The sequence below is a fragment of the Malaclemys terrapin genome, chromosome 3 (genome assembly GCF_027887155.1).
Source record: "Malaclemys terrapin pileata isolate rMalTer1 chromosome 3, rMalTer1.hap1, whole genome shotgun sequence".
NCBI lineage: Eukaryota > Metazoa > Chordata > Testudines > Emydidae > Malaclemys > Malaclemys terrapin.
The window spans coordinates 149786790-149810379 of record NC_071507.1 but is presented as its reverse complement, the minus strand read 5'-3'; the positions used below and the strand labels follow the sequence as shown (position 1 = coordinate 149810379).

The following is a 23590-nucleotide window of genomic DNA, read 5'->3' as shown; positions in this document are numbered from 1 at the left end:
AGCAGTGTTTATAACAACATTTAAAGGAACTCACATTTTTATGTCAAAACAAGTAAGAACCATGGAACATTGTATGGCACAACATGCAAATACATTCTATCAGAGTTGGAAAATATGTCAACATACCCTGGAGCCAAAATGACAAACATCCTGCACTCCCTGAAAGCTTTCCCCGTGTGTAAACATACAGCTATTAAATGAAGTAGCTGGAATCTCAGGCATTTCTTGAGTTTTAATGACACGTAAATTATTAACTGAAGATTTTGGCACTCTAGAGTTACTAGTTTCATGTCTAAAACACTCAAAGATCATTTTAAAGTATTTTGACTCTGCCTTCCCGGTCCCCAAAGAGGCACACTAACATGTCACTCAGATCACAGCTCAACACACAACTCCAAACACAATTTTCCTTGCTAAGTGAAGGGAAAATTAGCTGTATGCAGGTCCCCACTGTCTGGCCAATGTAACTGAATAAACATGCAGACTGGGCTTCAAACAGCCTCAGCCAGTGCTGGTTCTAGGGGTGAGCAAGCAGTGTGGTTGCCCTAGGTGCCAACTTCCAAGGGGTGCTGTAAACCTGTGCCATTTGTATGTGTGTGTGTGTGTGTGTCGCTCTCTCTTTCCCCTCCCCTTTATTGATTGGCCAGCTGTGGTGTTTTGGGGGGGGTTCAGGTGCTTATGGGGAGCATCTAAAACATTTTTTTGGTGGCTGGGAAAATGGCTAGAGCTGCTTCTACCTTAACAGTGTCAGTTGTAGAGAACCTCTTGGTAGGATTTTTTAATCATTTTGCAGGATTCAGAGTCCGGTTGGCTCCCTTCTGCCTCGCACGTTTGCAGGTGACTGCAGTTTTTTCTGCTTTACGCAAATATACTGCATCAGCCAGAATTTGGCTCTCTATACTTTTATGAAGTTAATACGGGACACCTATAATGCTGCCTCATTAGGACTTGCAGAATGAAGCTAAGCTGTTCTCTTCCCAGAAGTATACACTAGTGGAACATTATAGATACCCAGAACTAAATTTTAATGGAGGAGTAAACACATGCAACTGGCGAGGCTATTTACGCCCATAACGGAGGCTCACTGCAGAACATGCAGACATGACTACAAGTATACTAGTCAAAGTGTTTGCAATGAGGATGGGTGGTTGGTTTAAATAAGCAACAATGATTTGGACTTTTTGAAAGTTTAGCATATTCTTAAGCAGTTTATAACACAAATCCTTGAGTGTATTTTATTACCATCTGAGAATAGCTATGTCACTTGCGCATTATCTCTTGTAACATTTTTAATATGTGAGGGGAAAAGTGGTACAGAGGGGGCAAGAACAGTCATAACACAATAGAGAATTGGGTCCCAGGCCTGTAAGAATGGCATAGAAGGTGTGTGGAACACACTGATGAGGAAATTACAGGACTGATAATCATGGATTTTTGTGGCTTGCAGGAGTTAGCCAACCACATCAGCACTTCCAAGATGGTATCTGTAATTTCATTCAAATTGAGCCTGCTGGAGGCACTTATATAGATTTTTGGAAAATAAAAAGTTAGACAGACTAGAGGGGATGTCAATTAAAAAAAGAAAATCCCCCATGTCCTAAATGGCCCAGACATGAAATTACAGCCACCATCTTGGAATCACCATGCAGGGAGGTTTCACAGCTCAGGCAGGACTCCTAAAAATTACCTGCTTGATCCTAAAGAAATATTTTCCCTGTTTAACTGGTGGTTCTGCAGAGTTGTGTGTCGTCCTCGCCCCCCCCCCCCCCCCCACCACCACCACCACCTACCTCTATTTTATACAGTTAAAGTTAAAGCCATGGCAAATCTGTCATAAAACACAAGAGCCAGGAACTTCAGAATTAAATCTCCCACTCTGTCCTTTATTCACCCACTGGGTACTGTATTGCTACATAAATCATATCAATTAGCTGAGAGCTATACACTAGCTAAGCACAATGGACTAAGTTAAGAACTGACACCTCCAAAAAAATAGAAGCAGGGTTTCTCTCTGCATTGCCTCCTCTTCCTCTCTGCCCACCTCCCCCAACCACCATAGGAAAGTTTACAGCACCATCCTTCTTTCATTTCCTACAGCTTTGAAAGGTAAGGTTCACCTCAAGTGGTTATAGTGAGACAATGCCAAAATGAACCGTTTAAAAACACAACAGGGCAAATTCTGCTCTCAGTTACCCCAGTTGATATCTATAATAACTCCAGTGAAGTCAGTAGCATGAATAGTTTTTTGCAACTGTTCTTCCACAATTGGGTCTCACACAAAGTCCATTTTATGGCTTCCCATCTCCCCACCATGAAGTCTGGGCAGATATCCCATGGAATCCTCTGCTACTTACCACTGATTGTGTTCCTCGTGTGGATGATGTTGTAACCGGAGTTATAGTTATGGTACTTGTCACTTTGCTTGCTCCGGGCCTGGAGGAGAAATGGTTCCTGGGGGAACGAAGGACGGTACCAGTCATAACCTCCTTTTCTGCTGCTACATTCATTGGTCTGACTGTTATCACAGGACTAGCTCCTTCAGAAGCAACACCAGGGGAGCGTTTAAACTGAGAACCTAAGTGAATGTGAATTTTGTTGTCCTCTGTTGTTATAATGTTGGCATTGGCATTGTACTTCCGGATTGGGGTTGGGACAGTTTGTTTTTCTGGTGTTACTTTGAAAACAGCCCTTCCCATAGTCATATCCTGCAATTCTGGAGAAACAGAGATTTCTGCTGGTGCTGCAGACGTAGATACTGTCATAATCTGAATTGGGGACGTGGGTCTTTCCATGAAAGGAGCTCTCCCTCCATCTGAGGACTTTTCTCTGGAGAATGTAGTTATAGTAACCGGTGACATAGCACGCTCTGGGCCCACTGAGCTCTCGCCACCTTTTCCTTTTTGTGACACATTTGGAGAAGGAATGATGGTAATCCGTGGCTTCTGATTTCCCAAGGTTGGAATGACAGTGGTGCTTGAAAAGAATTCCTCAGATGTTGGGCTAGTTATCTCCAGAGTAGCTGTACTATTCTCATGATCTGGAGTCACCCGAATATGAAGAGGTTGCCCCTGCTTTGGGGAAAGGACAACCTCTCCAGGATGTCCTGGGCTACCTCGTGTTCGGGCTCCTTTATCAGGAGCGCCTTGGGACACATTCTCTCTTTTTCTCATCCATGGTATCCAAGATTTCCTCATTGCAAGCTCATTTGCTGCTGGGGGATACCTGTCAAGCACAGATGAACGCTCTGTGGGTTTTTTCAGCCCTACCTGTCGCAGATTACTCATGATGTGATTTTCCTCTTGGAAGGATTTCCTTATAAACACAGCTGGGGTTTCTTCTTCTGCTGCTTCACTGCTTACTGCATCAGTCTGCACCCCAGTTGATGTCACAGGAACATCTACCATTCTTCTACCATTCATGCTGGGTCTGAGGACACGACTGTAACGCTTAGAAAGCTCTAACTCTTTTGTTAAGTTCAGGACTTCCTGACCCATATTTTTGTTTTTATCTTCTTCTTCCATAAATCTTTGCTGAAGAACGGAATAATCAACTTGGAGCTGGGAAAGCTGGTCTTCTTTGTTCATCAGCTCATGAATTTTTTCCTTAAGAGCTTGCACTTCTGCTTTCAAATCTCTGCTTTTAGCTTCTTCTAACCGAAACCTGTGCCTCAACTCTGCTTCCTGACTCACCACTTCACCCTTCTCTATTGCTTTGTTTTTAGCAATCTGGAGCTTCATTTCCTCCAGTTGTTGAGAAAGGAAGTTAGCTTTGTCCTGCTCAGTCCTAAATTTCTGCTCCAGCTGATCATATTCATCCTCTGTCTTCATCAAGTCTCCTTCAACCACTTCCAATTGTTTGAGACGTTTTTTCAGTCTTTCAATTTCAATGGTTAGTTCTTTAATCTTGTTGTCCTCATGATAAGCAAGTTCTTGTCCTTTTCTGGCTCGACCTCTTGCTATTTCTCTTTCTACTTCCTCTATACCTTCAATTCTTTTCTTTAACAAATCAACTCTACAACTCAGTTCAGAGGATTTTTCTTCTTCAGTTTTCAGTTTCCCAATTAACTCATCTCTTTCCTTTGTTAAACTGGACACTTTTTCCTCCATTTCAGTTTTCAGTTTCAAAAGTTTCTTACTTTCATCTATTAATTTCTCAGTCACATCCATAACTTTACCTTGTTCTACCTTAACATTTTTGTTCAGACCTTCAACTTTTCTTTCTTCCTGCTTTATTTTTTCCATCATATTTTTTCTTTCATCCACCAGCATGACAGTAAATGACTTCAGCTTGGTAAGGTCCTCCTTTAAGCTTAGTTCAGCTTTTTCCAACTTACTTTCTGAAGATTCAAGATCTTTCACTCGAGTCTTTACCATGTCCAACTCACTTATTAAGTCTTTGGTTAAATTCTTTTCTTTCTCCAGATTTAAGTGCAACTGGGAACATTCAGACTTACTTCTACTAAAAGCCTCTTCCAGCTTCTCCAGTTCTGACATTCTCTTTTGCAACTTTTCCACTTCAAATTTCAGCTCTTTGCTATGATGTTCTTCCTCTTGCAGTTTCTTTTTCAGCTCTCTACATTGGGATTCAGTTTTTGTGATCTCCTCATCTTTGCCTTCCATTTCAAGTACACGCTTGCGTAGGTTTTCCACTTCAGCCATCAAGCTAGAGTTTCCACATTCTCCTTTTGCTATTTTATCTCTTAATTCCTGAAGTTCTTCCTCAGCCTTTTGAAGATTTTTATTAGTTTCCTCTAGCTCCTCAATTCTACGAGTCAAACCAACCAGCTTAAGTCTCAGCTGTCTATTATGTGACTCTTGATTACCCAGTTTAGCGGTCATCTCCTCATGCTCTTGAGAAAATGATAATGTCTTGTGTTCAAGTTCTGCTTCTAATTTCATCAATTTTTGTCCATCTTCTTTTGTTTTTGAACTAATAACTTTAAGCTTTTCTTCTTCCTCCTTTAGTTTTTGAGCAAGATCTTGTATTTTCTGACTTTGCTGACCAAGTTGTTCAATATGCATTTGTCTCTCATCCACCAGCATGAGTGCAAATGACTTGAGTTTGACCAATTCGTCTCTCAGTTTATTGAGTCTCTTTGTATGTTCTTTCTCCTTGCGAGCTTGATAGATTTTTTCCTGTTCGAGAAGCTTCTTTAACCTGAAAAAAATGGAATAAATACATTATACAAGTGCAATTTTCCCTTTACATTTCAAGTTTCAGCCACATTTTCTACAGGTTTTCATGTTTGCATTACTGTGCTAGAGCGCTCTTTCAACACTTGGTTCCATATAAGTCTCCCAAAGCACAGTTATTTAAATTAGGGAAGCTTATTGGAAATCACACAAAATCATTTAGTATTCTGAATACAAGTGTAAGATTTTATCCTCCAACTATCGTCCCTACACATTTTCCCCTTTATCTGAATGTAAATACATTATTTCAGATTTCCTCTTTAATCCAATATATATGTGGCGTCATTCAGTTGCAGAATATGTTATCTTCAGTTGCAGAGGTGACAAAGAAGATTTTAACACACAGCTTTAAATTGAACTATTTCTCCATCATCATCCCACCTGTGAAAGTGTACAGTTTACCCAACAGGACATATCTCTAGATTTACTGTCCCTTTTATACTGTGCCAGCTTTATAAGATGGAAGCCTCATTAGCTTGTTGTACATGCAAGAATGCGTGAAATGAGATCAGAATTGAGTGAGTAGCTTCAAGCAGCCAGCCTTCATCGGATCAACATTGGTCAGAAGTGAAACAGCTGACCAGAAGTACAGGATGTCAGCACTCGGTCATCATCTAGATATTGCAGCAGTGGAAAATTAATATAAAAATAGGTTTGGCTGCTTAATGACTGCTACGTTAAAGACTTAAAAGTGTTTATTTTCCTGGGCTCAATTCCACATACAGCACAGTGCGCAACTGGTACCGCTCTACTGACTGCGAGGATCAGACTGATCAAAGCTTTGGCTATAACACAAGTGCTCTACTTGACATACAGCAATTAGAGAGCAATTGAATTTTCTGACATTTCACAGAATGTAAAGGCTGATATATGAACTAGATCTATTATTATCAGAAAAATGATTTAAATCTGTTATGTGCAATGATACTTTTCCAGACCTATTCATATAACATTTCAAAGCAGAAACAAAAGTATAGTTGTATACATTTTAGGTTTGTACTTTAAATCCAGAACACATGGATATCAATGTAGAAAGTGCTAGTGCATTATTTAGCAGAGATTTGTAAATGAAATGTTTTTCCACTGATAAAGAGGTACTGGTGTTGTAGGGATATTTATTGTCATAAATTTAGGAGCACTGCTGTAAAAAAAGTAACAGTATTGTTTTAAAGAAGACGATACAGATATGTTTATACAAATTATTGGGAAACTACATACTGTTCAATTCATTATCAAAGTACTCTCAGTTCCCATATGAAGATCCATCCAACAATACAAATTCATTTGCTTTCTTCAGTCTATATCCAAAACATTTTAACCCTTCATAACCAACTGAAGAGCTAATTTATTTGGCTCTTGATTTAACAGCAAGAATTAAATTAACTTGGGTATCAATGACTATTAATGTCTCACTACTGATTCCATGGGAATCAAAAAAGACCAGGAACTGGGATGAAAAGCCATAAGAAAGGGGAGGGAAGCCAGAACACTGAAAGATTCAATAGGCAGGGAAGGCGAGTGTCAAAGAAAGTGACTGAATGAAAGGGTGGGATGGGAAGTCGGTGGAAGAGGAGAGTAGCAACATTAGAAATGGAACTAATTTTTGGCTCAGGAGGAAAGGCAACAGTGGGAGCAGGAACGATCAGTAAGGCTAAATTTTAATCACAGGTATTTTTAGTAAAAGTCAGAGACAGATAACAGACACTAAGCAGAAATTCACGGCCCATGACCTGTCCATGACTTTTACTAAAAATACCAGTGAATAAAACTTGGGAGGTCTGCCCGGGGCCCCCACGAGTGCTGAGGGAGGGCAGGCCAGCTGCTTGTAGGGGTGGGGGGGGAGAGGAAGGAACAATGTGCAGCCCGGGACCCCCACTGGTGCGGGGGGGGGGGGAAGAAGGGTTGGTGGGGCCGGTAGGCTCCCTACCTGGCTCCACGCCTCCCCCCCAGCAACAATAGAGTTTGGGTGTGGGAGGGCGCAGGGGGTTGGGGGACGGGACAGGGTGAGGTGGGATCTGTGCAGCGCTTACCTGGGGGGGCTCCCTGGAAGTGGCGACATCCCCCTTACTCAGCTGCTAGGCGGAAGCATGGCTGCCTCCAACTGCAGGCACCACCCCCGCAGCTCCCATTGGTCATGGTTCCCAGCCAATGGGAGGTGCGAAGCCAGCGCGCTGGGTGGAGGCAGCGTGCACAGCTTCCTGCCCACGCTTCCACCAAGCAGCTAAGCAAGGGGTATGTCACTGCTTCTGGGGAGCCCCCCAGGTAAGCGCTGCACAGATTCCACCTCACCCCGTCCTGTGCCCCAACCCACTGCCCCCTCCCACACCCAAACTCTGCACGGTGGCCCGAGACTGCCCCAGCAGCGCCCAGTGCACCTGACGCAGGGGCTGCCTGAGCTGCCCCTGAGCCAGGTGCACCGGCTGCTGCAGAAGTCACAGAGGTCATGGAAAGTCATGGAATCTGTGACTTCCGTGACCTCCATAACAAAATTGCAGCCTAACTTTCAGGTATAGGATGGTGTAGCACATAGCACAGAGAAATGGGGAGGGGAAAGAGAGGGTGAAATCAGGGTAGCTAGCAGAAGAGAAAAGAAAATATACCAGGAATGGGAGTTTGTCTGATGCATCCCCTAAGAGATGTGAAAAAATTAAAGTGAAAAAAAGCAAGCAACATGCACTGTCTTTATACATTCTAGGAAATTGTGCATAGGATGAAACTACCAACACCAACCTCCGTACTGCAAGTTTCTTAAACTGCTAAACTAAGCCCTTATAAGGTCAGGTAAGCAAAAAGAACTATATCCTTGAAAATTCTCAGGCCCCTTTTCCCCAAAAAGTTAATTTAAAACAGCCTAGGTGTTTGAATTACTGACATTCAGTTAAGATACACATCCCCTCTGAATCTGGCTCTGTGTAAATTAGATTCATAAGAACATAAAAATGGCCATACTGGATCAGAACAATGGTCCATCCAGCCCAGTATCCTATCTTCCAGCGGTGGTCAGTGACAAATGCTTCAGAGGAACTGAACTGAACAAGGTAATGATTGAATGATCCAGCCCATCGGCCAGTCCCAACTTCAGGTAGTCAGCGGTTTCGGGACACCCAGAGCAGGGGGTTACATCCTTGGCCATCCTGGCTAATAGCCATTGATAGGCCTATCCTCCATGAACTTATCTAATTATTTTTGGAACCCTGTCATACTTTTGGTCTTCACAACATCCACTGGCAATGAGTTCCACAGTTGACTGTGCCTTGTGTGAAGAAATACTTCCTTATGTTTGTTTTAAATTTGCTGCCTATTAATTTCATTGGGTGACCCCTAACTCTACTATTATGTAAAGGGGTAACTAACACTTCCTCATTCACTTTCTCTACATCATTCATGATTTTATAGACGTCATTCATATCCTACTAGTCATCTCTTTTCTAACCTGAAAAGAAATTATTTTAATCTCTCCTCATAGAGAAGTTGTTCCATATCCTAATAATTTTTGTTGCCCTTGTCTGTACTTTTCCCAATTCTAATATATCTTTTTTGAGATAGGTGACCAGAACTATGTGCAATATTGAAGTTGTGGCCATTACATGGATTTATGTAGTGGCATTATGACATTTTCTGTTTTATTATCTGTCCCTTTCCTAATCATTCCTAACATTCTGTTTGCTTTCTTGACTGCTGCTGCACATTGAGCGTATGTTTTCAGAGAACTATCCACAAGGACTCCAAGATCTCTTTTTTGAGCGGTAACAGCTAATTTAGACCCCATCATTTTGTATGTATAATTGGGATTACATTTTCCAATTTGCATTACTTTGCATTTATCAACACTGAATTTCATCTGCCATTTTGTTGCCCAGACACCCAGTTTTAGGAGATCACTTTCTAATTCTTCACAATCAGCTTTGGACTTAACTATCTTGAGTAATTTTGTATTGTCTGCAAACTTTGCCACCTCACTGTTTACCCCTTTTTCCAGATCATTTATTAATATGTTGAATAACATTGGTCCCCTATAAATCTTTAGGGGCCTCTGCTATTTTCCTATCCACTGTGAAAACTGACTATTTATGTCTACCCTTTGTTTCCTATCTTTTAACCAGTTACTCATCCATGAGAGGATCTTCCCTCTTATCCCATGACTTCTCACTTTGCTTAAGAGACTTTGGTGAGGGACCTTGTCACAGGCTTTCTGTAAATCCAAGTACACTATAACAGCAGAATCACCCTTGTCCACACGTTTGCTGACCTCCTCAAAGAATTCTAATACATTGGGGAGGCATGATTTCCTTTTACAAAAGTCATGTTGACTCTTCCCCAACAAATCATGTTAATTCATAATTCTATTCTTTACTGTAATTTCAACCAATTTGCCTGGTACTGAAGTTAGGATGACCTGGAACTTTTTTTTAAAAAGTGGCATTATGTTAGCTATCCATCAGTGATCTGGTATAGAGGCTGATTTAAGCAATAGGTTATATTAGGGTTACCATACGTCCGGATTTTCCCGGACATGTCCGGCTTTTGGGGGCTCAAATCCCCGTCCGGGGGGAAATCCCCAAAAGCCGGGCATGTCCGGGAAAATCGGGAGGCTCGGCCGGGGCCTCTTTGTCCGGGGCCGGGGGCATGGTGCCGGGCCGGGCTGGGCGCGGGGCCGGGGTCCGGGCCGGGAGCCGGGCCCGCGGGGCCGGGAACCGGGGGCGCGGTGCCGGTCCGGGCCCGCGGAGCCGGGTCGGGGAGCCGGGCCGGGCCCGCGGAGCCGGGAGCCAGGCCGGGGTCGGGGGGTGCGCCGGGCCGGGAGCCCGGGTCGGGGAGCCGGGGGGTGCGCCGGGCCGGGAGCCCGGGTCGGGGAGCCGGGGGGTGCGCCGGGGTCGGGGAGCCGGGGGGTGCGCCGGGGAGTGCGCCGGGGTCGGGGAGCCCGGGTCGGGGAGCCGGGGAGTGCGCCGGGCCGGGAGCCCGGGTCGGGGAGCCGGGGAGTGCGCCGGGGTCTGGGAGCCCGGGTCGGGGAGCCGGGGAGCGCGCCGGGCCGGGAGCCGGGGTCGGGGAGTGCGCCGGGGTCGGGGAGCCGGGGAGTGCGCCGGGGAGTGCGCCGGGGTCGGGGAGCCGGGGAGCGCGCCGGGCCGGGAGCCGGGGTCGGGGAGCCGGGGAGTGCGCCGGGGTCGGGGAGCCGGGGAGTGCGCCGGGGTCGGGGAGCCGGGAGCCGGGGGGTGGTTGGTCGGGGCCGGCACCCCAGGGCCCGAGCCGACCCAGGCTGGAGCCGCGAGGGGACCAGCCTGGGCCGCGCCTCCTCCCCCCGCCCCCCTTACCTGCTTCAGGCTTCCCGCGAATTAAATGTTCGCGGGAAGCAGGGGAGGGGGCGGAGACTTTCGGAGGGGGCGGAGTTGGGGTGGGGGCGGGGCGGGGGCGGGGCCCCGGGGAGTGTCCTCCATTTGGAGGCACAAAATATGGTAACCCTAGGTTATATACTACAGCTAGTAGTTTTGCAATTTCATATTTGAGATCCTTGAGAACTCTTAGGTGAATACCCTTTAGTCCTAAAGACGTATTACTGTTTAATTTACCAATTTGTTCCAAAATTTCCTCTACTGACAACTCAATCTGGGACAGTTCCTCAGACTTTCACCTAAAAAGAATGGCTCAAGTGTAGGAATCTCTCTTACATCCTCTGCAGTTAAGACAGATGCAAAGTATTCATTAGCTTCTCAACAATGACCTTGTCTTCGTTGAGTGCTCCTTTAGCACTTCAATTGTCCAGTGGTCCCACTGATTGTCTGGCAGGCTTCTTGCTTCTGATGTACTAAAAAAATTTAACTGTTAGTTTTTTTGTCTTTTGCTAGTTGTTCTTGAAGTGCTTTTTTGGCCTGCCTAATTATACTTTTACACTTGACTTGAGAGAGTTTATGTTCCTTTCTATTTTCCTCAGTCAGATTTGTCTTCCAATTTTTAAAGGATGCCTTTTTGTCTCTAACTGCCTCTTTTACTCCGTTGTATAGCCATGCATCCATTTTTATGATTTCCTTACTGGGTTTTTTTTATTATTTGGGGGATACATATAATTTGAGATTCTGTTATGATGTTTTTTAAAAGTTTCCATGCAGCTTACAGGCATTTCACTCTTGTGACTGTTCCTTTTAATTTCCAATTAACGCGCCTCCTCATTTTTGCATAGCTCCCATTTTTGAAGATAATGCTAGTGTGGTGGATTTCTTAGCATTTTCCCCCCTACAAGGATGTTAAATTTAATTACATTATGGTCACTATTACTGATTCAGCTATATTCACCTCTTGGACCAGATCCTGTGCACCACTTAGGACTAAATAAAGAACTGTCTCTCCACTTGTGGGTTCTAGGACTAGCTGCCCAAGAATCAGTAATTAATGATGCGTAGAAATTTTATCTCTGTATGCCATCCTCAGGTGACACGTTCCCGGTCAATATGGGTATAGTTGAACCCCCCCGCCCCCCAATATTATTGGGTTGTCTGTTTTCGTAACCCCATTAATTTCCCTAGGGATTTCACAATCACCATCACCATCCTGGTCAGGCGGTCAGTAGTATATTCCTATTGTTATAGTCTTATTATACAAGCATAGAATTTGTATCCATAGAGATTCTCTGGTACTGTTTGATTCATTTAATATTTTTATTATATTTGACTCTATGCTTTCTTTCACATATAGTGTCTCTCCCACCAGTGCCACCTACTCTGTCATGCCTATATGTTTTTTACTTTGGTGTTACCATGTCCCATTGATTATCAAAATTCCACCAAGTTTCTGTGATGCCTTTTATATGAATATTCTCACTTAATTCCAGGCACTCAAGTTCACCCAGTTTAGTATTTGGACTTCTTGCATTTGTATGCAAGCGCTGATAAAATGTATCAATATTTAGTTATCTGAGTTCATGTGATATAATTGACTGGGGCGCTTTCATTTGACTGCTTCTCTTCAGCTTCTACTTGTACTTAATCAACTTCTATCCTCTCCTCTTTACTAGGATACAGAGAATCCTCATTAATAAATCCTCCCCTAAGCGATGCATCTGTCTGAACTGTACATGCCTCAGCATTTGTTGGCTTTCCCCCAGTCCTTAGTTTAAAAACTCCTTTATGACCTTGCACCAAATATTTGAATGAGCATAAGGGAAACTAAATGGGTGTCCAGTACATAACAAAGAACAAGAAAAAAGTAGAATGGAGGATACTTTAATTTACTCCCTATTTCACAGTCCTGTTATTTTCTTTTCTCCTCTTTATGAGTTATTCTAGTTAGACATGTTTTCACTCCCTTGGACTCAGTAGGCCAAATTTAAAGGCAACGCACAGGGAAGAGGTGTAAGTTAGATTGCTACCCACCTACCAAAACTAAGTGAATTTAATGGTATGTCTTCACTATGGAGACTATACTATACTATAACCTTGTAGCGTACATGCAGCCTACACCCACGGAAGGGGTTTTTCATTGGTATTGGAACACCACCTCCTTGAATGATGGCAGCAATGGAAGCATTCTTCTATTGACATAGCTATGTTGCCCTGTGGATTAGGTTGGCATAGCTATACCAAGATGGGGTGTTGATTAATAATGGCTACCAAAAAAAATCTGCCCCCTAAATCCAAATTTATAAAAAAACAAAACGACAACCATGCGAATCATTGCACTTGTTCTAGTCAACATCCATCAGTCCTCTGGGGAAAAAAACAAGCCCCTTTTAGCGTGTTGCAAATTGGGTTCCCAAAAATTAATCATCAGTTTTGAAAATCTTGACCTAAATGAATTTACTTCAACCACACACGTGCTTCTTGCATTCATTTCCCATTAATATCTGAATAAACAACCTTTACTGGCATAAATATTCACAGAAGTGGTGTCAAAGTCACATGGTCAAATATTAGCAGAAATTATGTATTTGCATCAGAAATCCTCGCACATGCCAGGAAAGGTCATGGGACTTATCTGATTACTCACAGCTGATCAATGCAGTACAATCCACAATGTATTTTTAAATAACCTCTAGAAAGTTGTAATCTGCTTGCTGATATTAAACCAGCAGAAATAACAGCTAACCTTGTTGTGTAATTTCTTATAGATTATTCTCCATGATCTATTTTTCTGAGACTGTTGGAAAGGACTGAATGGACATGGAGATTAAACTACCCTAATAGGTGCTGTGTCCAGGTTGTGTGGGTCAAGTTAGAGCGTCATCTGACAACGATAAAGAATCACAGAAAGAGTCACTTCTAACACGGAACAAGGAATTTTATTAGCAAAGCCTATTATTCCCAAGGCTACTCCATCTCTCTCTGAAATATTCAAGAGTTTCTGCCTAGAACTTTCCCCACACTCCCACTGATTGGCTTCCTGCAGTGTTTTTAAAAACATAGGCTACATACCTTCACAAAGGGTTATGTAAAAACTCTTTTGCTTTACTTATGATGCCATGGTACAGTGCTGCCAACTCTCACTATTTTATCATGACTCATAATATTAAGTGTTATTCTTAAACACCCAGCTCCTGGAGTCATACAAATATGTGAGAACTTGAGCTTTCATTAAAAAAAAAGAAATCGTATGTTTCTAGTCCTCATAGTTGCAGAGAAAAGCTTGAAAATGTGACCCCAATGTATCCTAAAGGTTCAAAAATCAGAAGGCAAATAAAAAGAACCAAAATGGTTTGGTTTCTTTTTTTTTAAATCTCATGATTTCTAAGTCGGTTTTTGCATGCCGGACTCCTGATTTTTCAATGCTTGTGGTTTGATAGTACTGATAAGAAATAATGTTACAGTACTTCTGTATGAATGAATTAGTGAATGTGTGCATCTGTACAAGAGTAGTTTTGGACCTTCAGAGCACTCAACTCTGTCTCAGTTCCTACACAGTAAAATCAGAAGGCCTGCAGTTTAAGAGGTGGTCTTACATCAAATAGTAAACTTCTATTTCAGTGTCCACAGAAACCACTGAAAGTTAAGTATCAGGGGGTAGCTACCCCCTGATACTTGACATCATGCAAGGCACTAAATTTAGCCGTATGGAGTGGAAATCCATCAACCTCAACAAAAAACTTGCACAGATACAGACAGACATCATCTTCCTCTCCAAATGCAAACAGATGGACATCATACCAAAAGGACTGAAGGTAAAAAATCCATTGCAATCAACATACTACACTGAGTATGGTGAGAGACTGTGCCACACACTCTCAAAGAAACTGAGGAACCACCTGATCAGCATCCTGTACAGCAGACAGGAGAAGATCAAGAATGAGCTCTCAGAACTGGAGACTCTCATACAATACCAGCCTTCTACACAAACTTCCACGTGGCTGGACTTTACAAAAATGAGACAAGCCATTTACAATGCACATTTCACTTCTCTACAGAGGAAAAAGGACTGTAAGCTATCTAAACTAATACCTGCCACTGGGGGCTATAACAATGGTACCCTCAACTCATCTAACAACATTGTCAATCTTTCCAACCACACACTTAGCCCAGCAGAAGAGTCTGTCCTATCTCGGGGACTCTCTTTCTGTCCCACCATCCCCACGAACATGATACAGTTCTGCGGTGATCTGGAAGCCTACTTTCGTCGTCTCCGACTCAAGGAATATTTTCAACATACCACTGAACAGTGCACTGACCCACAGGAACCCTCCTACCAACACTACAAGAAGAAGAACTCTGCGTGGACTCCTCCTGACGGTCGAAATGACAGACTGGACCTCTACATAGAGTGTTTCCGCAGACGTGCACAGGCTGAAATTGTGGACAAACAACATCACTTGTCCCATAACCTCAGCCATACAGAACGCAATGCCATCCACAGCCTCAGAAACAACTCTGACATTATCATCAAAGGGGCTGACAAAGGAGGTGCTGTAGTCATAATGAACAGGTCAGATTATGAACAGGAGGCTGCCAGGCAACTCTCCAAGACCACATTCTACAGGCCACTATCCTCTGATCCTACTGAGGAATACCAAAAGAAACTACACCATCTGCTCAAGAAACTCCCAGCTACAGTACGGGAACAAATCTACATGGACACACCCCCAGAACCCCAACCAGGGGTATTCTATCTGCTACCCAAGATCCATAAACCCGGAAACCCTGGACGCCCCATCATCTCAGGCATTGGCACTCTGACAGCAGGATTATCTGGCTATTTGGACACTCTCCTCAGACCCTATGCTACCAGCACTCCCAGCTATCTTCGAGACACCACCGACTTCCTGAGGAAACTACAATGCATTGACGTTCTTCCTGAAAACACCATCCTGGCCAGCATGGATGTAGAAGCACTTTATACCAATATTCCACATGAGGATGGACTACAAGCTGTCAGGAACAGTATCCCTGATGAGGCCACAGCAAGCCTGGTGGCTGAGCTTTGTGACTTTGTCCTCACCCACAACCACTTCAGATTTGGGGACAACTTATACCTTCAAGTCAGTGGCACTGCTATGGGTACCCGCATGGCCCCACAGTATGCCAACATTTTTATGGCTGACTTAGAACAACGCTTCCTCAGCTCTCGTCCCCTAGTGCCCCTCCTCTACTTGCGCTACATTGATGACATCTTCATCATATGGAGCCACGGAAAGGAGGCCCTTGAAGAATTCCACCTGGACTTCAACAATTTCCACCCCACCATCAACTTCAGCCTGGACCAGTCCACACAAGAGATCCACTTCCTGGACACTACAGTACAAATAAGTGATGGTCACATAAACACCACCCTATACCGGAAACCTACTGACCGCTATACATACCTAAATGCCTCCAGCTTCCATCCAAGACACATCACACGATCCATTGTCTACAGCCAAGCCTTAAGATACAACCGAATTTGCTCCAACCCCTCAGACAGAGACAAACACCTACAAGATCTTTATCAAGCATTCGTAAAACTACAATACCCACCTGGGGAAGTGAGGAAACAGATTGACAGAGCAAGACGGGTACCCAGAAATCACCTACTACAGGACAGGCCCAACAAGGACAATAACAGAACACCACTGGCCATCACATACAGCCCCCAGCTAAAACCTCTCCAGCGCATTATCCACGATCTACAACCTATCCTGGAAAATGATCCCTCACTCTCACAGACCTTGGGAGGCAGGCCAGTCCTCGCTTACAGACAACCCCCCAACCTGAAGCAAATACTCACCAGCAACTACACACCACACCACAGAAACACCAACCCAGGAACCTATCTCTGTAGCAAACCTCGTTGCCTACTCTGTCCCCATATCTACTCTGGCAACAGCATCAGAGGACCCAACCACATCAGCCACACCATCAGGGGCTCATTCACCTGCACATCCACTAATGTCATATATGCCATCATGTGCCAGCAATGCCCCTCTGCCATGTACATTGGCCAAACCGGACAGTCCCTCCGCAAAAGAATAAATGGACACAAATCAGACATCAGGAATGGTAACATACACAAGCCAGTAAGTGAACACTTCAATCTCCCTGGTCATTCTATTACAGATTTAAAAGTCACTGTCATTGAACAAAAAAACTTCAGAAACAGACTTCAAAGAGAAACAGCAGAACTAAAATTCATTTGCAAATTCAACACCATTAATCTGGGCTTGAATAGGGATTGGGAGTGGCTGGCTCACTACAGAAGCAGCTTTTCCTCTCCTGGAATTGACACCTCCTCATCTATTATTGGGAGTGGACTACATCCACCCTGATTGAATTGGCCCTGTCAACACTGGTTCTCCACTTGTGAAGTAACTCCCTGCTCTCCATGTGTCAGTATATAATGCCTGCATCTGTAGCTTTCACTCTATGCAACCGAAGAAGTGAGGTTTTTACTCACGAAAGTTTATGCCCAAATAAATCTGTTAGTCTTTAAGGTGCCACCAGACTCCTTGTTGTTTTTTCACTGAAAGTTGTTTGTGTGGAGGATGGGTGGTAGAACCATGTCAAAACTGGTAGTGGTGTGACAGTAATAGCGGAAATCTACAGCCTTGTTTTAGTGTTACTGCTAAGTAGCAGAATAAAAGTAGGGTTACCATATCTAGCAAATAAAAAAAAGAGGACCCTCCATGGGCCCTGGCCCCGCCCATTTCCCCACCCCCGCCCCAACTCCACCCCTTCTCCACCCTAACTCCGCCCCCTCCTCCCTCCCACTCCCAGCCACGCGGAAAGGGCTGCCCGAGTGCTACCGGCTTCACGGTTTGCCAGGCAGCCCCCAGACCCTGCGCCCCCGGCCGGCGCTTCCCCAGCGCAGCTGGAGCCCGGGAGGGGAAGCGCCTAGCCGGGAGCACAGGGTCTGGAGGCTGCCCGGCAAACCGGGAAGCCGGTAGCGCTTGGGCTTCGGGCAGCCCCCTTGCCTCCGGACCCTGCGCCCCCAGCCGGGCACTTCCCCTCCCGGGCTCCGGCGGCGCAGGGTCCGGAGGTATGGGGGCTGCCCAAAGCCCGTAGCGCTCGGCTCTTAAACAGAGCCGAAGAGTCGGGGAGGAGCAGAGCCGCCGCGGCTGGAGGCTCTGCTCCTCCCCTGACTCTTCAGCTCTGTTTAAGAGCCGAGCTGCCCCAGCGCTACCGGCTTCGGGCAGCCCCCATGCCTCCGGACCCTGCGCTGCCGGAGCCCGGGAGGGAAAGTGCCCGGCCGGCGGGGTCCGGAGGCAAGGGGGCTGCCTGAAGCCCATAGCGCTGGGGCAGCTTGGCTCTTAAACAGAGCCGAAGAGTCAGGGGAGGAGCAGAGCCGCCATTTTCCCAGACATGTTTGGCTTTTTGGCAATTCCCCCCAGATGGGGGTTTGAGTGCCGAAAAGCCGGATATGTCCGGGAAAAAGAGGACATATGGTAACCCTAATAAAAGTGACTTTTGTCTTGCTATGGCACCTACTATACAATACTTCAGATTCAATGGTTAACTGGAATTTCAGCAGAAACCCAAACTATGCTGTTCCATCTTGACCTTTACTACTGATTTATCAGTAGGCTTTGCCTCCAGCATTAGCTGGGATGCTGTTGTTAAGGCTATCTGAGTCACATTGGTCTATACAGGCTCCAATGACTCACCAAAAAAAACACCCTCAGAGACTCAGAGCAGGAAGGTCTTAATATACTGTCAGTAACAACTCTGCTCTGGGTCATCAAGAGAGAGTGAAATCCCCTGCATGCAGTGTCAAAATGACTTGGCTAGCTTCAGTGGAGCAATGAAATGATTTACTTGCGTAATGAAATGCAGAGCTAGGTGCATTCAGAACCACTAGAAACTGGTAGAAAGTTCTGTTCTCTTGGCCTTGGATTGACGGTTGAGAGTGTGGGGGATCCTGACTGGCTGTTATTCCCCTCTCCCTCCAGAGACATATCCATCCAGTGCCAGAGCTTTGTCCTACTAACTACTGTTGATGGTGTTTGGTTGGCACTTGACTTCACAGCCCCGCTTTGGATAATCACTCTTTCAGGTTAGGAAGACATTTTTTCCACAAAGCAAAACTGGCTGGTGTTGCATGATTTTTTTCCTCTCAGGAACAAGGAGGTCTGGTCCCAACTGGCAAATCGGTACATGATTAAGCTCTGGCAGCTGGGACTGAGATTTGATGGGCAAGCGTATCAGTCTATAAGGTCTAATGCAGACAGAGGCCCTCTTTCATCTGGACCCCTAATACTCATACGACAAAGAACAGGTGAAAGGGGAAATAGGCTGCTGGACCTAATCTCTTATATAGTAGCAAACCTGGGGAGACTGAGTGAGGGTTTCTTACTTGGAATCTGCATTGGACTTGGTCTGCTGGGTGATTTTACTCACCTTGTAATGCTGATTGGTTTATTGAATAAATAAAGTTACTGCCTTGTTTAACCACATATTGTTGTCCTATGTCTTTTTCCTGCATCTGTCAAGTTCAATCATTGACACACAAACATGGAACCCCACAATGCCATTTTCCTAGTCACTTTTCAGAGTAGAGCTGGACTTCAACATTCATTACATATTACAGATGGAGACAATTTTTTTTAAAAGGACAGTGCAACAGTGTGTCACCTGAAGAGTTTAGAGTAGAGTTGTTATGGAGATCTAGTTTACATGGGACTTATTTTGTTTGAACACCAGTAAGAGAAATACTGGAACCTCAACCACTGCCAAGGGCCAATTTTGGCAGATGGAGGTGAGGAAGAAGGCCAGAGCTATTTCATTCAGTTGGCTGGTTGGTTCCACGGTTCTTTGCTCCACTGAAACACATCAAGACTATTGCTGTTCAGACAGTATGAGTACTTCTTCTATACGAAGCAGTCCACTGCTGCTATTACATAGCTAAATATAGCCGACAATAGATATAATAGACTGACAACTGAAGGTCTTCTTAAACAGCCTATCTGTTGTCCTTTAAAATAGTGACAACCAAGTTTCTTTTGGTGTAGTTCACCTAATACATATAAATTCTTTTCTCTCAAATATATTGAAGATTTCAAAACAAACATAACATTTTAAAATCTTTCTGTGCTTTATAACTTCCAACCAATTCTTCTCTGAATTTGAAAAGTGTGCATAGAATGTAAACATCATTCTGATCTAAAACATATGGAAAGTTTCTGCTTCAATGGCCATAGGGGCAATTCCACAATGTCATGCACAAATTTGAAATTTACTAAACATACTTCACAATGGATGAATAAAAAACGATAATGATAGCTAGCACTTAGAGTCAATATGAGAACCTAGATACATTTATGAGCCAGGATTTTCAGAAGTGACTAGCAATTTTAGGTGCCCAACTTGAGGTAATTTAAAACTCCTGATTTTCAAAGGGAGAGTGCTCAGCAGTCTCTAAAAATCAGGCCCCTTTAGGTGGTTTCAAATTGAGCATCCAAAAATTGATGTACCTCAAATGACTTTTAAAAATCATTATAATAGAGTATATTACACTTTTCATTTTATGTCTCAGTACTTTATAATGGTGGGTAAGCATCATTAACTCCATTATACAGATAGGGAGAACTGGGGCACAGAGAGTAATTTACCCATGCAAGTCAATGGCAGCACCAGGAATAGAACCCCCAGTTCAGTGGGATAATGGATAGTGTCAGAGGAGGGAGAAACTGCGTATGCTCTTTGGAGCAGGCACCCTTTTTCTGTTCTGTTTGTATAGTGCCTACCACAAGGAGGACTTGGCACAATGGAGCTCCTAGATGCTCCCGCAATGCAAAGAAGAAGAAATAATAAATTTCAGAATTATTGTTAAAGGATAGAAATACGCACTTTAGTTATTTATATTTCTAACATTGAAAATTTCTGATGTTAGTATATCACGTTTTCCGTGGTTTGTGAATGGTGGGTGCATGTAGATAAATAAAAATTCAAATCTATAGAGTAAGTTATTATGAAGATGAAGCCAGCTAATGAAAGCCATCTTCCTCTTTGAGGGGGCCTATGACACCAGCTTACACTGCTCCTGCCAGTCACACAACAATCTTGAGGAAGCATCAGGAAAGCAAGCTCCTTTTTCCTGTCTTTCAACTTGAGCCACAGAGCCAGAGGGTATGTCTACGCTGCAGTTACAAACCTGTGGCTGGCCCAGGGGGCTCAGATGTTCGAGCTTGGGCTGCAGCCTCAGCTCTGGGGCCCTCCCACATTGCAGGGTCCTAGAGCCTGGATTCCAGCCCAACCCCGAACGTCGACACCGCAATTAAACAGTCCATTAGCTTGAGCCCCGTGAGCCCAACTCAGCTGGCACAGGTCTTTAATTGCAGTGTTGACATACAGGGAGTTTGTTTCTGCAGGAGCATTTGAGAGGCCATGCAACTCATTGTTTCCAGTTAGAACAGGGGTGGGCAAACTACGGCCTGTGGGCTGGATCCAGCCCGCAAGCCGTTTTAAGTTGACCCGCGAGCCTAATCACCCGGCTCGGCCCTGCTCTGGTGTGCAGGGTTGGGGGCTGCAACACGTGGCTATGGGAAGCCGCGGCATGGCCCCGCTCTGACTCCTACACACTCCAATGGCCCCCTCCGGCGTTCTAATGGGAGCTGCAGGGATGGTGCCTGTGGATGAGGCAGTGTGCAGAGCCGCCTGGCCGCGCCTCCGTGTAGGAGCCAGAGAAGAGACATGCCACTGCTTCCGGGAGCTGCTTGAGGTAAACGCCGCTCGGAGCCTGCACCCCTGAGCCTCTCCCCATGCCCCAACCCCCTGCCTCAGCCCTGATCCCGCTCTCCAAACCCCTTGATCCCAGCCCAGAGCACCCTCCTGCACCCCAAACCTCTCATCCCCAGCCCCACCCCACAGCCTGCACCCCTAGCCAGAACCTGCACCCCTGCCCCAGCCCTGATTTCCCTCCCACTCCCCAAACCCATGGGTCCCAGCCCAGAGCAACCCTCCTACACCCCAAACTCCTCATCCGCAGCCCCACCCCAGAGCCCACACCCCCTCCTGTACCCCAACCCCAATTTTGTGAGCATTCATGGCCTGCCATACAATTTCTATTCCCCGATGTGGCCCTCAGGCCAAAAAGTGTGCCCACCCCAGAGTTAGAAAGTAATTGCCTATCAAACCTTGTTAAAGAACACATGAGTAGAATTTTTTTTTTCAATTAAAAATTTATATGTTTTAAATAAAGCAATTCCTTCCCTACTTTATTCATGCTTAAATTACACAAATGATTTTGGAGAAGCTATTATTTCATAGGTTACTGGGAAATCTTCTACATGTCATCCGGATTGAGAGTGTGTGTGGTGGAGGAGAGGGTTAGGGTTTGCAGTGATGCCCAGATATTTAAGAACATCCACTAGTTCTGAGTACCTCCATTTTTGGATGCACATCTTGAGACACCTAGGACTTGATTTGCATAGATTCTGAGCATCCACAATTCCAGTGAAAGTTAATGAGAGGTGCTGGTGCTCAGTGTCTTCCTGGGAAACAAACAGCAAACAACTAAATCAGGCCTACTATTCAAGTGGACATTCCAAAATATATAAAGGCACCCAAAATTAGTGGACGCTTTTGAAATTTTTGGGTTCAATCTCTCCCCCAAGTCCATATGAACTGAGAAAGAGAAGAGAAAACCTCCACAGTAAAACTGACATGATCAGTCCTCGGATCCATTAGCAAAGAGAATGAATGAAATATATTTGTATTAATTCCTTTTCCTGCTAGTCCCTGAAATTTCAAAGCCATCTAGCAGAAGAAAAGGGGAAGGTATGTTGCAGTTATCTTGATACAGAATATTTATGAATAGCTGTTCAATTTAGCAAATTATAAATTGCATTACAAAAGTAAAGGTTCATTAAATATGTGATTACTAATGCTGGTAATCTGAGGAAAAATGTTATCTGCATCATAAAATTAACGCATAGACTACGTATGCTAAACTAACTTTGATCTTGTATTTAGCTGTGACACTTTGAGTACATTTCCCAAATCTGAAGAGCTTTGTGTAGCTCGAAAGCTTATCTTTTATTGGACCAACTTCTGTTGGTAAGAGAGACATTACCTCACCCACCTTGTCTATCATAGGAAAACCACACATTACAAATTTCTGAGAAGTGACTGTGTTAAATGAAATCAGACTTGTACATTAATAATTTTGGCCCTGGGGAACTTCACAACAATTATCAACTTAGACAGCGAAACTCATTTCCTTTATTTAGGAGGATAAACTCTGCTGACCTTAGACAACAACAATAGGTTTGTTTTTTTTCTTCCTTCTTTTGGAATTTGCTAGGTGATTGTTTCAGTTTTATTTATTTGTTATTAAAATCACATTTGGTTAACATGGCTCATCACTCTTAACTAGTCCTCTCCTCTTTGAAACTGGGCACTGAGTAAGTTCACTATTTTAGAGCAATTACACTTATTAGCTCCAATGCCTTGCCAGCTTTCCAAACTCCTTATTCACATCAGAAAAGAACCAAGGATTGTCAAACAAACAAACAAAATTGTTCAGGATGCAAGACAATACTCCAAATACTCAATAGCACTTTACCCAGATATTTTTTTCTTCTGGCTTTAAAAGAAATCATAAATTAAAAGATACAGAATTGCAGCATACGTCAGAAAGGGATGTGGGCAGAAAGCATTCAAAATACATCAGTGGGATAAAGAAGATTTAAAAAATTTTAGATCACAGATTAAATTCCCCAAAAGTGTCTTTGGGCTGAGGTTGTCTTTTCCTTAACACTTCAATATGTTGTCTGCATTCGCACGCACACACACACACACACACACAGAAGCACAAAATATGAGCACCAAAACAAGGTGTAGCTTTAAATGGTCTTTGGATTCTTCAAACCCAAACATTCCAAATCAGTTATTTTAAGACCATGATGTTCCAGTACCTTAATACAGTTTTTTCTCCCTTCCAAGTCAGTTAAAGTCTTGAGAGAGCTGTAACTTAAAAGACTGCAGAGTTCTCCCTTTGGAACATGTCAGATTAGC

The 23590-nt window shown here is 44.2% G+C and overlaps 1 protein-coding gene across 2 annotated transcripts in view; it reads right to left on the bottom strand.

The window, feature by feature from the left end:
- FILIP1 (filamin A interacting protein 1) overlaps nt 1–23590 on the bottom strand; it is a 156830-nt gene that overhangs the window by 11097 nt on the left and 122143 nt on the right. For both annotated transcript variants that reach the window (XM_054022433.1, XM_054022434.1), the window contains exon 5: nt 2355–5157. In XM_054022433.1, coding sequence (XP_053878408.1) covers nt 2355–5157 — 2803 coding nt within the window. The remainder of the gene's footprint in view (nt 1–2354; nt 5158–23590) is intronic.